The sequence below is a fragment of the Artemia franciscana genome, chromosome 21 (genome assembly GCF_032884065.1).
Source record: "Artemia franciscana chromosome 21, ASM3288406v1, whole genome shotgun sequence".
NCBI lineage: Eukaryota > Metazoa > Arthropoda > Branchiopoda > Anostraca > Artemiidae > Artemia > Artemia franciscana.
This window is the reverse complement of record NC_088883.1, coordinates 6,249,508-6,263,705: the sequence shown is the minus strand read 5'-3', so window position 1 is coordinate 6,263,705 and position 14,198 is coordinate 6,249,508. Positions and strand designations below refer to the sequence as shown.

General features: G+C 34.8%; 1 protein-coding gene across 4 annotated transcripts in view; it reads right to left on the bottom strand.

The window, feature by feature from the left end:
• LOC136041046 (ubiquitin-like modifier-activating enzyme ATG7) overlaps positions 1-14,198 on the bottom strand; it is a 567,744-nt gene that overhangs the window by 463,388 nt on the left and 90,158 nt on the right. For 3 of the 4 annotated variants that reach the window (XM_065725583.1, XM_065725579.1, XM_065725581.1), the window contains exon 13: positions 3,109-3,202. The exons of the other annotated variant lie outside the window; for it this stretch is intronic. In XM_065725583.1, the coding sequence (XP_065581655.1) occupies positions 3,176-3,202 (27 nt within the window). In that variant the 3' untranslated portion in view covers positions 3,109-3,175. Of the gene's footprint in view, positions 1-3,108; positions 3,203-14,198 lie in introns of those variants that run through there. 4 annotated transcript variants of the gene reach the window in all.

Below are 14,198 nucleotides of genomic sequence, written 5' to 3'. Positions count from 1 at the left end.
TGGGGGAGTTGGGGGGGGGGGGTCCAGTTCTTTGACGAGTTCGGTGATTTTGGACGTGCTAGGACAATGAAACTTGGTAGGCGTGTCAGGGACCAGCACAAATTGACTTGATAAAGTCGTTTTCCATGATTCGAACATCTGGGGGGGGGCAAGGGAGAGGAAAAATTAGGCGTTTTTACATACGAGTGGTTGATCGGATCTTAATAAATTTTGATATTTAGAAGGACCTCGTGTCTCAGAGCTCTAATTTTAAATACCGACCGGCATTAAGCCTCTGATTTTCCTTTTAAATTAATCTATTGATTCTTAGAATTTTGCTAGAGCTCATGCCATATGAACTCTTGGCTCTTCCGACCTCGTCACAAGTGCCAAATAAGCTCCTAGCTCTTGTTTTTAAATCCGACACCAATTATTGTTAAATTCTACATAACTAGATACAACAGCATTTTTGTTAAAAACAAATACCAAATTTCCTTCATTAGAAAAAAGTCCATATTGTTGCGTACGATTCCACTTAACCAAGCGAAAGAGCGATATTTTATTTTCTCGATCCTAGAGGATTTCAGACCTGGTTGTTTATGTATTGGCAAATAAGTTTAAACCTCGTGTGAAACATTTTTAAGATGAATGTGCCGAGTTGACAGTTTGATTTTTCTTATCTTAGCTGGTCTTCTTCTTCTTCTAGATATATTGACGATTTTTTCTAAATGCCGGGGAAGAATCATTGACATCTTTTTTTTTCACTCAAATTATTGTGCCCATTACTAGGGTTCCCTATTTAAGTTCACATGATATCTGCAGACACGAAGGCAACAATGCTAGTAATAACACCACTTCTTTACGATTTTTGTTGGGCAATGTTGGGCGATTTTAGTTGCGCAATGTTATAGAGGAAGGCAACGATGCTAGTATAAACACCACTTCATTACGCTTTTTGTTGGGCAATGTTGGGCGATTTTTGTTGGGCAATGTTTCCCAATGTTGTAGAGGAAGGCAACGATTCTAGTAATAACACGACTTCTTTACAATTTTTGTGACTATGCTATGTTGTTTTGTGTTAAACTCATAAGTTTTTCTGATTCTTGAACTGGTCTTGATACTACAGGTAAAAAATATCCTTTGCCCCCCGTAACATTTATTCATTTAGTAAACTTACTTAGACTTAGAACTTCCCACGCCGGTCGGCCCACAAGGTGGCAACGATCCCTCTCCACTATGATCTCTCAAGCATCTTCAGCCAAAGTTCATCAAGGGATGTTCTTGAGAGCGCTGCGTCTTTTTCTAGGCATCATCCAAGTGAAGCCTTCTGTCGTCCGCACCGTAGAACTCCTGAAGAAGTCCAATACCAAACATCACGAGGCAGACGATTGCTGCACATTCTAACTGCATATTCTAGCTATGTGTCCCCAATATCGCCACCGACTGCTTATGAATTTATCAATAACGAGTAGCTGTTTAGTCTTCTCACTAATGGATGAGTTGGTAATTGTGTCTGTCCTGTTGATTCCGAGAATCCGTCGAAGACAAATATTTTCAATACTTTGAATTCTTTTCTCCAGCTGCTTTGTCAACGCCCAGGTTTCAGAACCATACATTAGTACTGACAGGACATTTTTATTGAGCAGCCTCAGTTTCAGCTTCTAAGAGAAAGTGGCACTTCTCCAAATGTTTCTTAACGTATCAAAGGCGCTTACTGCGCATGCGATACGTGTGGCAATCTCATGCTCAGGGCTTCCATCGGTGCTCAATAGATTCCCAAGATATCTAAACATCTCCAGCTGTTCAATTTCCTTTGCGTTAACTGTCAGTGGCTCAGTAGGTAGTTTATTCACATTATAGCGCATGATTTTAGTCTTTTCCTTGCTTATTGCCAAATCTATTCGCTCACCTACTTCCGAGAGCTCATTTATGTTGTACTGAAGCTCCTCTCATAAGTAAGAAAGGAGCGTTATATCGTCTGCGAAGTCTGCATCAAATAAAATACAATTTTCATTCAACTGGATGCCACCTATGAAGTTGCCATCTGCAGGATAAAACCAAGGAGCATTGAAGGCAGTAATAGGGACAGAATGCACCCCTGTCGAATGCCTGAGTTGACTTTGAACCACACAGTCAAGTCCCCATCATCAGTTTGAACAGCACACATTTGTTTACCATATAACGCCATTATAATTCTGACAATTTATCAGGGAAGCCATAGTAGCGCAATACTTTCCACAGAGAATATCTATGGACTGAGTCGAAAGCATTCAAGAAATCGATGAAAGCCATTATAATTTCAGTCAGCCATTTTTATTGAATTTGATTATTCAATAAGTATTCTAAGACCAAAAATCAAGTCAGCACATGACCTACGTGGTCGGAAGCAATGCTGTTCGTCTCTGAGTATGGCGTCAACTTTGATGTGGATGCTATCCAAAAGTCCTTGGCAGAGGACTTTTTTAGTAAACAGTTTAGAATTAAGGTAAAGGAAAAACAGTATAAAAAGAACACAAAAACTTGTAAAGTTACAAATCAAAAATTACACGAAGAAAGAAAATGAAAATACTGAAAAAACACAGAAAGCGAATATTTCGAGAGAATAACCACCTCTCTTCTTCAGCGCGAACAAACTAATAAGATCAAGGAAAAAACCAAAACTAAAAAACAAGCGCGGAAAGTACAACAAAACCAATGAAAAACACACAAAAAATAAATAAAATTCAATAAAAGACCAAAAATTAAAAGAATTGAAATAAAATATCTAACAAACAATAAAGTGAGTTATTCGCCAATATCCGTGATTTACATAAAACCCAAACAAAATTGAACTGCCAACGACGAATACTAACGAACAACAGAGAAATAAAAGAAAAAATTCATTCACTCAAACAAATGAAGCAGCAATTGAATAAATTGGAGAACTAGGTCACCTGATTTTTGAACCATTGCATTTCATGCGAATACCCTTTGAGACCTAAGGGGTTAGTTCTCAAATTAACCCTCCATTGTCAAATCGTCTGTATTGAATTATGGAATAAGTTGGATTACCAGCACAACTCAATCTATGGAAATAATAAAATCGTTCAATATCTTTCAGAACAATACTTAAAAAAATATAGACATTAGTAAAATTTAGAGCGTTTAATTTAAATGAAAACGTAACCACAAAAAAACACAATTTATAAATATGTAGTTAGTCTTCATCACTTAATTCAAGCACCTAGAAAGAATAAAAAATTATTTGACCAGCTTAGATCACCGATTTGATAAAACTAAATTAAATATCATTCAAAATAATTCTATGCCCTATCCATTGGAGTTACACACAGCCCTGAACATACAGTTGCAATTCAAATTTGAAACTTCAGAATTAAAAAAAGAAAAAAAATTCGAAACTAAAAGGCATAAAGGGTGTATTCAAACTGAAAGTCACAAAATAGTTTTGAAATATAAAAAATAATGCGAAGTGCCTGAATAACATTTCAGAATTTTCCTCAAAATCGTAGATTGTTTTTTTTTGAAAATAAATATTGCTTTACAATTGCCACAAAATTGCAATTTTTAACACAACGTCGACGTTTTATCGTCGACGTTTAATCGTCGACGTTTAACACAACGTCGACGTTTTATCCACCTTAACTACTATCATAAACTCATCACACCACCACGCTGGGAACTCTCTACCCCTAAAATGTAAAAAATTAACAAGTAGTTAATCCGATTCTTTCTAAAATACAAAGGCAGTGTTGTCATCTTCAATATTTACTCCTATACAACTAGTAGTACATGCTTACTCTTTCATCAAGACTGGACTTTCTGTTCCAAATCTTTAAGAACGACTGCTGAAATGTAAAAGCCGATGAATTGGAACTGGAAATATTTCAAAGCCCGTGAAGCCTCAGCGTAAAGAGCGAGATATTTCGGAGGGGGCAGCACCCCTCACGCACGGAATAATTGCTGTTAGTTTCCAGCATTAATGTTGCCCTTTACTTTTATTTTATAAAATCCTGTTTTTTCATTTAATTCAATTGTAAAACAAACCAAAATTACAAGGAACAGTGACAAAACAAAACCTAAAACCAATAGAATAGTTTCAGCAGACCTTCACCAAGTCGCCCGTAGCGCTCAAAAAAAAAAAAAAAAAAAGAAAAAAAAAGAGTACTTAAAACAAAATTTTTTTTAAAACAAGCCAAATAAAGAAAAACCAATGTTCTTTCAACAAATCGTCGTTCATTTGGTCTTTCTTCAAAGATTGATGGGGGAATGGGGCCCAAGTTATATTCTTTTTTTGCCATCTGATTCCTATGTCATTTATATATTTAAACTGTACATTAGCATAAATAAAAAAAATTAATTAATTTAACAAAAAATAATGAATAATTTTAAACATTATTCATTATAATTTTTATTTCGTTTTTGGTCTTATTTTCTCCTTTATAGTAATTTCAGCTTCTTTCATAAGCTCAATGAAGGCACTTTGGGTTTTTATAAAATTATAAACTTTAATTAGTAAAAACCTTTAGTCGATGCATTCTAATTTTTTTTTTCACAAAAAAAAGAGGAAAGGCGAAAATGGGGTTTTATTCAACGACTACACTGGCAGCAACAAAAACAGGTATTTCAAGAAGACAACTGTTTCCCTTCTTAAAAAATACTAGAGAAGGCCCCCCCCCCAAAAAAAAGGAGTTAACACATCCTGAGCAAAAATGGGAATAATTTAAACAAGAAAAAGAGAATAAATTAAATAAAAAGACAAAACAAACAACGTGGATATCAAAAGGAAACAATACCCAAAATGGAAGAATTAAAAAGCTATCAGCATGGAATTAAATAATAAAATTCAAAGCTATAAAAATTCAAATCAAAAAAGGTCAGCCAGTCACCCTAAATACAAGCCATTTACGAAATTATCTTTTCACTATGTTTCCTTAGAGAGTCCCGTAAAAAAGGGGGGTTATAAGTGGCTTACTTACTAGCCTGCATGATGGAAGTATATACTACGTACTATATCGCTGCGGTTTTAGATAATGGCCAAAGAATATTGGGTACTTATGTTATAGCACCTATGTTAAGTTCTTCATCAATTGACGCACCGTAGAACCGGTTTCTTCGTTAGTTTCTTCCAACTTAGCGTGAGACAAACAAAGACAAGTGACAGAATAGATGGGAATATTTAATGTGGGCTACATATTTGCAAATTAGGGGGGGGTAAAGTATTTGAACAGTATGAAGTTAGAAAACAATTCTTGCTTCATAATATGCAGAATAATTGTAGCTAACACATTTTACAAGCATCGCCGCTATACTTCACCCCACCTCCCCTAATGTGCAAACATATAGCCCAAATCTATTTCTTAAGTATTATATTTTCATCATATTTTGTGGCATTTCATTAGTATTGGTCAGAGAAACAGGTTCTACATAGACGAAGAACTTAATATAGGCACCATAACATATAAGTACCGAATATTGACCTCATCATCCATTGTGTCCGCACAGAATGTTACAGGACAGACATTAGAAGGTTTATGAGAGAACATCGAATAAAACTATGTGAAGAATTACTCGGAGGAGCATTAACTGAAGAACAATCGGTTGAAAGTATAAATTTAGTTTGTGAATTTTTGAGATTGATTGATAGAAAAAGGACGTTGTAAACTTTTCGCAGCGAATTGTAAAAATACAATTGTGGAAGTGCATGGACCCTAAGGTGTTAAAACACAGAGGGGGTCTTTTGGCGATTCACTTCACTTCACAGTACCGAATATTGTTTTATCTGCAAATTCTTTTAAGGATTTCTACAAGATATGAGCAGAGAATGCGCCCATAACCTTACAAATGTTTTAATTGAATTAAGGGAGCTCAGTGAGCCCCTTCTTGGTGTGTCAGGCATTCAACTCTGGCATACACTCGCATTGATTACTTTCATCTCATCTCATGGTCAAAGTCCAGCCTTCATGCACAATCTTCATGTTAAAAGTGAGGTGCCTGCTGGTGGCAGTTTTGATATTTTTTTCAGAGTCCAATTCCTTCAAGGAAAGAGATCAGGCAAGATACGATTACCTCCCCTCTCCTTTATAACAATAGCCCCTTAGAAGCATAGCCGCATCTGATCAAATCACAGATTTGCTGTTTCACTTTCAAGAACTGAAGTTAGGTTAATTCTAATAAAATATAACCTAAGTACGATAAATAATATAACACTTTAGAAAAAAAAATTGGGCTATATATTTGCACATTAGGGGGGGGGGGGTAAAGTACATTGGGTCTGCATGCAAGATATGTTAGCTACAATTATTCTGTATCTTTCGAAGTAAGAATGTTTTCTGACTTCACACAGTCCAAATACTTTACCCCCCCCCAATATGCAAATATATAGCCCAAAATATACATTTCGTTTATTTTCTCATTCTGTCACTTCTCTATGTCTTTTCCCGCGCTAAGGTGAAAGAAACTGGAAAAAGAAACCAGTTTACAGCGTGTCAATGCATGAGCAACTTGAGCGGTAGTGGGTATATCATACAAGTACCATTTTTCTTCTATTTACTGGGAGACATGAACCCTGCTGGATGATCAGTGACCCTCAGTACTGTTGTGTAACCGATAGAACAACCTATTTAGGCCTTCTCAAGACAATATAATTCTATTTTTACTTTACCATGTATTCCAGTGAATCTCTTGGAGACTGAAAAATGGCCTATCGGTATTAGGAGCCACTCGGAGTTTTTCAGAAATTAATCTATTAGTTAAACAGAATTTTCTTTTTCGTTCAAATGAACCGTTTTCTCGCAATGTGTGGCCATAGTTCAATACAATCACCCCGGGTAAAAGAAGAAAACACATCACTGTTAACCAAAAAAATAACACCATATCCCTTGTTTTTCCAGGGGGGGGGGGGGGGGGTATAAACCTGCAGTTTGAGGTTTTCAAGAGCTAAGGTTTCAATCGTGATAATGATGTTCCAAGTAACACAAAAAAAAAGTTGTTTTAGTCTTAGGCTTTTAGATGCATGTTGACTAAAATCACGTGCCATGTATGCATCTGAAATACTGGAAAAATTTGTTTTTTATACCCTGGACACGAATTCTAGGATAATAGGCTATATGATTTACTATAAATTATATTCTATCTGACCGCACTCGAAGTTACTTTTGTTTTTCTTTTGCTTAAATACTCACAAGTCTAACACAAGCTGAGCTGAGATATTAATAAATAGTGACTACCAAAGAAATAAAAAAATTAAATAAAATATTTTCGCCGACAGTCAAAGGTAGAAGAAAGAAATCTCAAAGACACTCGAATGTTACATGCCTTCAATTACTTCAAAATGATGAGTAAGATCAGTGGCACCAATTCACGAAAACGTAGGAAGAAAAGGGAAGGAGGCAAAGTTAAGTTTTCGAAAAAAAAAAAAAAAATTAAAAAATTTAAATTAATTTTGTTTTGAAATCTATAAGGGGGACAATTTTGTTTATAATAATTTTCCAACAAAATAGCCAAAAAGGGACTTTTCACCGGAAAAGAATTTAGTTTTTTTAAATCTAGGCTTGCCAAATACAACCTAGACCCTCAACCAATTAGCATCACTGAAAGGCAAGCATTTAAATCTCTAATCTTTGGTGCATTTAAATATTTTGGTATTACAATTTGTCAAGGTGAAGACGGTTGCTAAGTCTACAAGTTCGCTCTGAGAAACTATCATTAAAATTTCCATCACTTCTTTCTCTCATTGCTGTTGCGCCCTTCTGACAACCTTTCTGCATTTAGTGTGTTTTGATTTTGTTTGCCATCCCACTCAATATTATCTGATAGTTTCACCTTAATAACATAAGCCATTTTAGAGACTCATGATCAAATATGCTCCCTTTTCCTACTAACCAACCTTATATAAAAACAATGGGTAAATTGTTGGAAGGAAAGCAACTAAAAAGGTTAGGAAGGGGGGATGGCTTTCCTCTAATACCCCAGGCTGTCCTTAGGTAGCACCGATACGTATGTTCATTGTCAGATGAATGAATTTCAAACTGAGGTTAGGATTTATATCGAATCTTCAGATTCAGACTCAGTGAGGTTCAGAATCAGTCAGTTTATTTTTTATTACTATGAGATTGGTAATTATTATTGATGAGTGGATGAGAGATTGGCCGTTATTGGTTATCTTTTTTTTTGTATTATGTTTGCAGAGAATTATTAATTAGAATGAGTTTTATGTACCCGCCCAGTCGCAAGAGCTTTTTGGAATCTTTTTTGGGGCGGGTACAGGGATATTAGTTAAATGTATTTGGTATTATAAATAAAGTGAACTGAACTAAACAGTAAACTGAGAAATTATTTTCTACATGGTAAATTTCATTGCGTTTAGGTAGTAAGTAATTGGAATTTTAAATGAAAAATTTCATAACTTCGTATGCATTTTCAAAAGGATGATCTACAACTTGCTTGCAAGAGAAACAAAAAGGCTCTCTAATTTGTCTATAACTTGTGTCTAATAATGCTTTTACTTTATGATAGTAAAACTCAACACTCGTTCCAACACGTCCCTAATGAAACAATCAACACCACCTCCTTTTTATAATCTGTTAATCGTCGAACGTTTTCAAAGAAAGTCTTTAGATGGCGTTTCGAATTCAGTACAATTTTCTGTAAGCCACAAGATGCCACAAAAGTCTCATGATTCAAGTGCATGAAAGCAAAGACCCAACAATTTTTCTCTTGCCTATCGTTCACAATTAGAAAATTAAAATTTCACCATGATTTGAAACTCTTTTCTCTTTTAATGTCTAGTAAGGTTCTCAAGACTTTCATTTGTTTTAAAGTTTTGCCCAAAAACCCTTATAACAAAAAGTAGCAATGCCTAACACCACAAAAAAATGCACATTTCAAAAATAGGGCACATAATTATGGTCCTCGTTCACAAAATTGTCTTGAGACAATAATCCGTAATGCTATGGAATTCATTATTCGCATATTGAATAACATGTGTCAATCAATGCTATTAACCTATACTGTGATATTGCAAAATACCTCCGTATTTACCTCCATGTAATACCTCCGTTTGAATGGATGCTTCCGCCCCTTTCCGTTCTAAGTTGCTTCTACTGGACCGTTTTGTACCTCTATAGCTCCAATTTCATTAACGTTGACCTAAGCCTAATCCAAAGGAGGACCCAGGATTTTCTTAAGGGAGGGAGGCGCATAATAGGTCGCTTTGATCAACTTGCGAACAATGATATATCAATGATTTAAAGGGAATCTTGACAGTTATGTGTCGTAGGTAGGTAGGGTAGGTAGTGGAAATGGTTGTAAATTGAATCTACAATCTGGTGGAGGTTAAAGTTTTAAAAATGATATAAAAATAGTTGGTTATAAAAACCACCTTAACAAAAAAAAAGCTGTTCACCATCTATAAAAAAGAATATGATATTTAGCATTTTCTGCATAATTTTTTGCCTGTGCACTTCTGACCACTATAGCGAGTGAGTTAAGCTATTTATTGTCAAAAAAAAAGAAAAAAAAAATGGTCTTGAACCATCTTTTGGGGTCATGCACTCTTTGTGACAATTTGTCACAAAAAAAAAAAAAAAAAAAAAAAAAAAAAAAAAAAAAAAAAAAAAAAAAAAAAAAAAAAAAAAAAAAATGCACTCTTTGCGACAATTTGTATAGGTCAAATCATTAAGCATATCGCTTAACCTTGTGGCATCGCTTAGTAGCTATGATGGTAATGAAGAGTAGGAAATGAGGATAAAGATGCAACTTGCATATTCTTAAAAGACATACTAAACATTAAATACTAATTCTTTTAGGGGTGTAACAAGAAAAACAGAACGAAGAGATAGAAACGGACAGAAAACATTTAAAACGAGGGTTTCAAGTATAGGCAATAAAGCATTAACTGTTTCGTTTTAAAATAGTGTTTTAGTAAACAGTGTCACCTTAGACGAAATCACAAAAAATTACTAATCAAAATTTTACTTTTCACAACAACGTAGCGTATCCTTCGAATTTTTAAAGTTTGATATATTCTGCTTAAATTACTGAATTGTAGGTCGATGTCAACCTCAATATTTCGGGGAAAGTTTATAATGGCTAGCTCTGTCAGTCTATAATTTTGCCAGTTTAGAGCTCTTCGTTAGTATTTCCTTTTCTATTCATCCTAAAATATTCGAATAAAGACCAAAATCGTCAGAAAAATATGAGCTCTAATAAGGATGCATGTAGATATGGACTTCAAACTAAGTATATGAGTAACTCCTGAAAACAGTAACTCCTGAAAAAACAGTGTGTTTGTTACTGTTGTATTTGATAGGTATAGATTGGTGATTTATATTCTCAGGGTCTCAAGCAGTGGTAGATTTATAATTATTTTTTTTTTAAATCCTGAGATTTTCAGATATTCAATTCAAACGTTTAAATCTCGATATGCGTATTGGGCACAAAAATAAAAATTTAAAATTTTACTCGGATTTAGCATTAAGTAAGAGAATTGTCCTTTAAAAATTTTGATTTATAACAACTGATCGTGGAAATATGATTGGATGACACGCATCAAAATAAGTTTGAAAATCCTCAGCAGTATATATAGCAGTTTAGACAATTTTCTGGATAAATATATGCAACCCCTTTACAAAACATAACTATATTTTGTGACTGGTTGGTATTGAGAAGGTGAGAAATTATGCAGTAATATTGTAGTTGCATTCCGTTTATGTAGTTAACTCAAGTTGCGTGAATTTCCACTTTTTACCAACATTTTATTATTAAATGTTTAAAAAAATCGGTGCCATTCCACTGATTCAAATTGAGAATTCAGAGACCCATCTATACCAGCTAGATAAAAAAATAAACACATAATTATTTGCCTTCTTTTATAAACAATTTTTTTGAAAATCTATTCTTCTTAAATGATTACTCTGATCTTTGAAGGAGTATTTTAACTCATATACTTAGTTTTAAGTATATAGTTATACGAACCTTTATTAAAGTTCTAAAGAGTTTGGCCTTTATTTTAAAGTTTTAGGATGAAAAGAAGGGTTGATATGTCATATAATGCAGAGCTTTAATTAGATGAAAATAGGCAAAAGGGGCCACTATTTGCTCACCAGAATCCAAAACTTAAATTAATAGTTTTTTTAATTCTCAAACATTTACTTTCAATTATACAAATCCCCTATAAAACAATAATGTTTTAAAAACCACCCTGCTCCGCAAAATGCTAACCCGACAAACCAAAACAGACAGCCGAAAAAGTAGTGATATCAATTTCTTCACCTTAATGCCACAGGAAGACTCGAAAACCAGTTTTTGCCAGTAAAAAGAAGTAGATATTTTGCTTTTCAGCCCCGTTGTTACAGCACAATCCTGAGCCCAAATAAGTTAACATTTCAAATTTCCCATCCTTGTTGTAATGAAATGAAGATTTTCACCTCCCAGTTGGTTTTTGTCGTATTAAGGACAGATTCCCTTGATAAACCTAAATCTAATTAAATACTTTTTGGCGGTATGCATCATTAGTAAAATCTAACAGAAACCACACAGAGTAAATGAAAACTTCTTTCCAAATTGTTTGCAAAAAGAAACAGTCTTAATAATTAAAAACTAAAATTAAAAACTCAACTATTAAAAACCGATTACAAAAAAAACTCTCATCCCAACTCAAACCAGAGCAAGCGGTCCAAAACACATATCCACCATTACGTCAAGGGGGGGCACTCCCTGGATAATCCAGCTTTTGATAATCTATATTCTTTATGAGAAATCCATAATACATGACTTTAGTTGGCTATTCAGTGTTCATAGGAACTTTAGCTGGCACTGAATCGCTTCGTGTAGTTGGTACAGTTTTAAGGCAGTTAAGTAGGGAACCGTGTATCGAGCCTGAAGATGTAAATCCTGCTCGAGTGATGAATTATTTTCCTCATCGCAGATACCGTACTTCAAAAGTCCAATTCCAAAGTCCAAATTCCAAAGTCCAAAATAGCCCGGGCTCCAACTGAAGTTATCTTACTGATTTCCAAAAGTACATGTCAAGTACAACTTTTCTGAGCACACATCATTATAGAATCATCATCAGTGATAACACTTTGCTTGGGTTCAAATTTATGGAGAAGTGGCATCTAAGAAAGGAACGTTTTTAGAAATATCCAGTCTTTCTCAAGTTACTAAGTGGTAAGAATCAAAACATGGTCAAAAACTCCAGTCTAGGTGGTGCTCATGCAGAAAAAAGAGCCACTTGTTATTTACAGAAGAAGGCAAAGAAATTTAAACTTTCAACACGTTTTATCATCAAGCTGGATAATTATCTTTATCTTTCCTAAGATTGCGAGAAACGTTTATATGGTGATATGAAGAACAAGGAAACGGATTCCTTGCCATACATTAAAATACAATTGACCGTGCCGAAACTTTTCGGGGCTACCGAGCAAAAGGGTGACATTTGAAAAAGCAACATCAACGGACTACAATCAACACGTGAATAATTCTTACTAATCCCATCTAATTCAACGGACTTTAATTTAATTGAAGAATGGCTTACGCACAGCGTCAGAAGAAATAGGCATAACTTGGCACTAAGAAAGACTACGTGGGAAAACATCTGATGATAACTTTTAAAATGATTTTATTTAGACTTACTTACCTTCGGCGGGAACCAGACGAACAACTGTGCCTGTCATCCCAGGCAATCTAACGGCCCAGCGTAATTTTGAAATTCTTGGTTAACCTGCCTGAGACTCTAGGCCAGCTTGCTTTTCCAAAAGCCAACACACAAGTATTTGTCCAATAAGAGTAATACTTACTCCCGCCATTTACCCTTGTCATTTAACCAAATAGTTGGAAAACTATAGGTCTTACCATTCGCCTGCGAGTCCAGGGGACTTGTCAATCCTATGACACGGTATTCCATCTTTAGACTACAAGCGGCCAACCTATTAGGCTTAGATCACTTGTTCGCACGTGAGTTCAAGCAAATTCAGCCTCCCAGTTTGCATACAAGTCTAGTGAACATTGTCCGTCACGCGTCACACATTTTTTCATCTTTCAATTATACTGAACAAAACTGTTATCTCAAAATTTTGATCAGATAACTTTGGGAAATAAATAGGCGTCGGAGGGGGGCAATCGCCCTCCAATTGTTTGTGCCACTTAAAAAGGGCACTAAAACTTTTAATTTGAATTTGAATACACCCTCTCCCGATCTTATGGGGCCGTTATTTCAGTGCGATCACATTTGAAAAGAAAACAACAAATAAACATGCATCCATAATCTATCTTCTGGCAAAAATAGCAGAATTCCACATTTTTGTATATAGGACCTTGAAACTTCTACAGTAGGGTACTAGGGTAGGCTAAATCTGATAGTGTGATTTTCATCAAGATTCCTTGAATTTTAGGGGGTGTCCCTCCCCCCATCGTAATTTTTGATGTGTAAAACATTTGTAATTTTTGATGGGTAAAACTAAACTTGATGAATCTAATATATTTAGAATCGGCATAATGAGTTGATTTTACTATTGAGGCGAATCACTCCTTGTTCGTTACCGCGAACTGTTTGATATATATTCCAGGATCTAATTCGACAATTTTGTTGAAGAGGAGTAAAATAGTAACCATACATGTGTTTGGTGTTTTCTTTTGCTTTCATAAACGAATAGTCCGAAGTATAATAAAACTTAGAAATTGGTAACAATGTAATTTAAGACATTAGAGAGAATTTCTATGCCAGTCTTTTTAAACTTAATCGGAAGAGGGCTTCTTTGGACTAACCTAAGGGATAATACCAATTACTTTAGATAGAACTTTATCAATCAATGACTTGCATTGGACCATTCAACTGATGCTTGTATATCAAAATTAAATAATTTTTTTTTTTAACTGAAAGTAAGGAGCGACATTAAAACTTAAAACGAACAGAAATTACCCCGTATATGAAAGCGGCTCCTCCCTCTTCAACGCCCCGCTCTTTACGCTAAAGTTTGACTCTTTCTCTCAACTCTACTTTTTGAAAACAGTAAAAACTTTAGCGTAAAGAGCAGGGCGTTGAAGAAGGAGCAGCCCCTTTCATATACGGGTTAATTTCTGTTCGTTTTAAGTTTTAATGTCGCTCCTTACTTTCAGTTAAAAAAACTTGTTTTTTTTTATTTAATTTCTGAACGTATTTTAGTTAATCCTTGTTTTGATTTCGGCTCTCCGCAGATGAATAACTAAAGCGAAATTTGCAT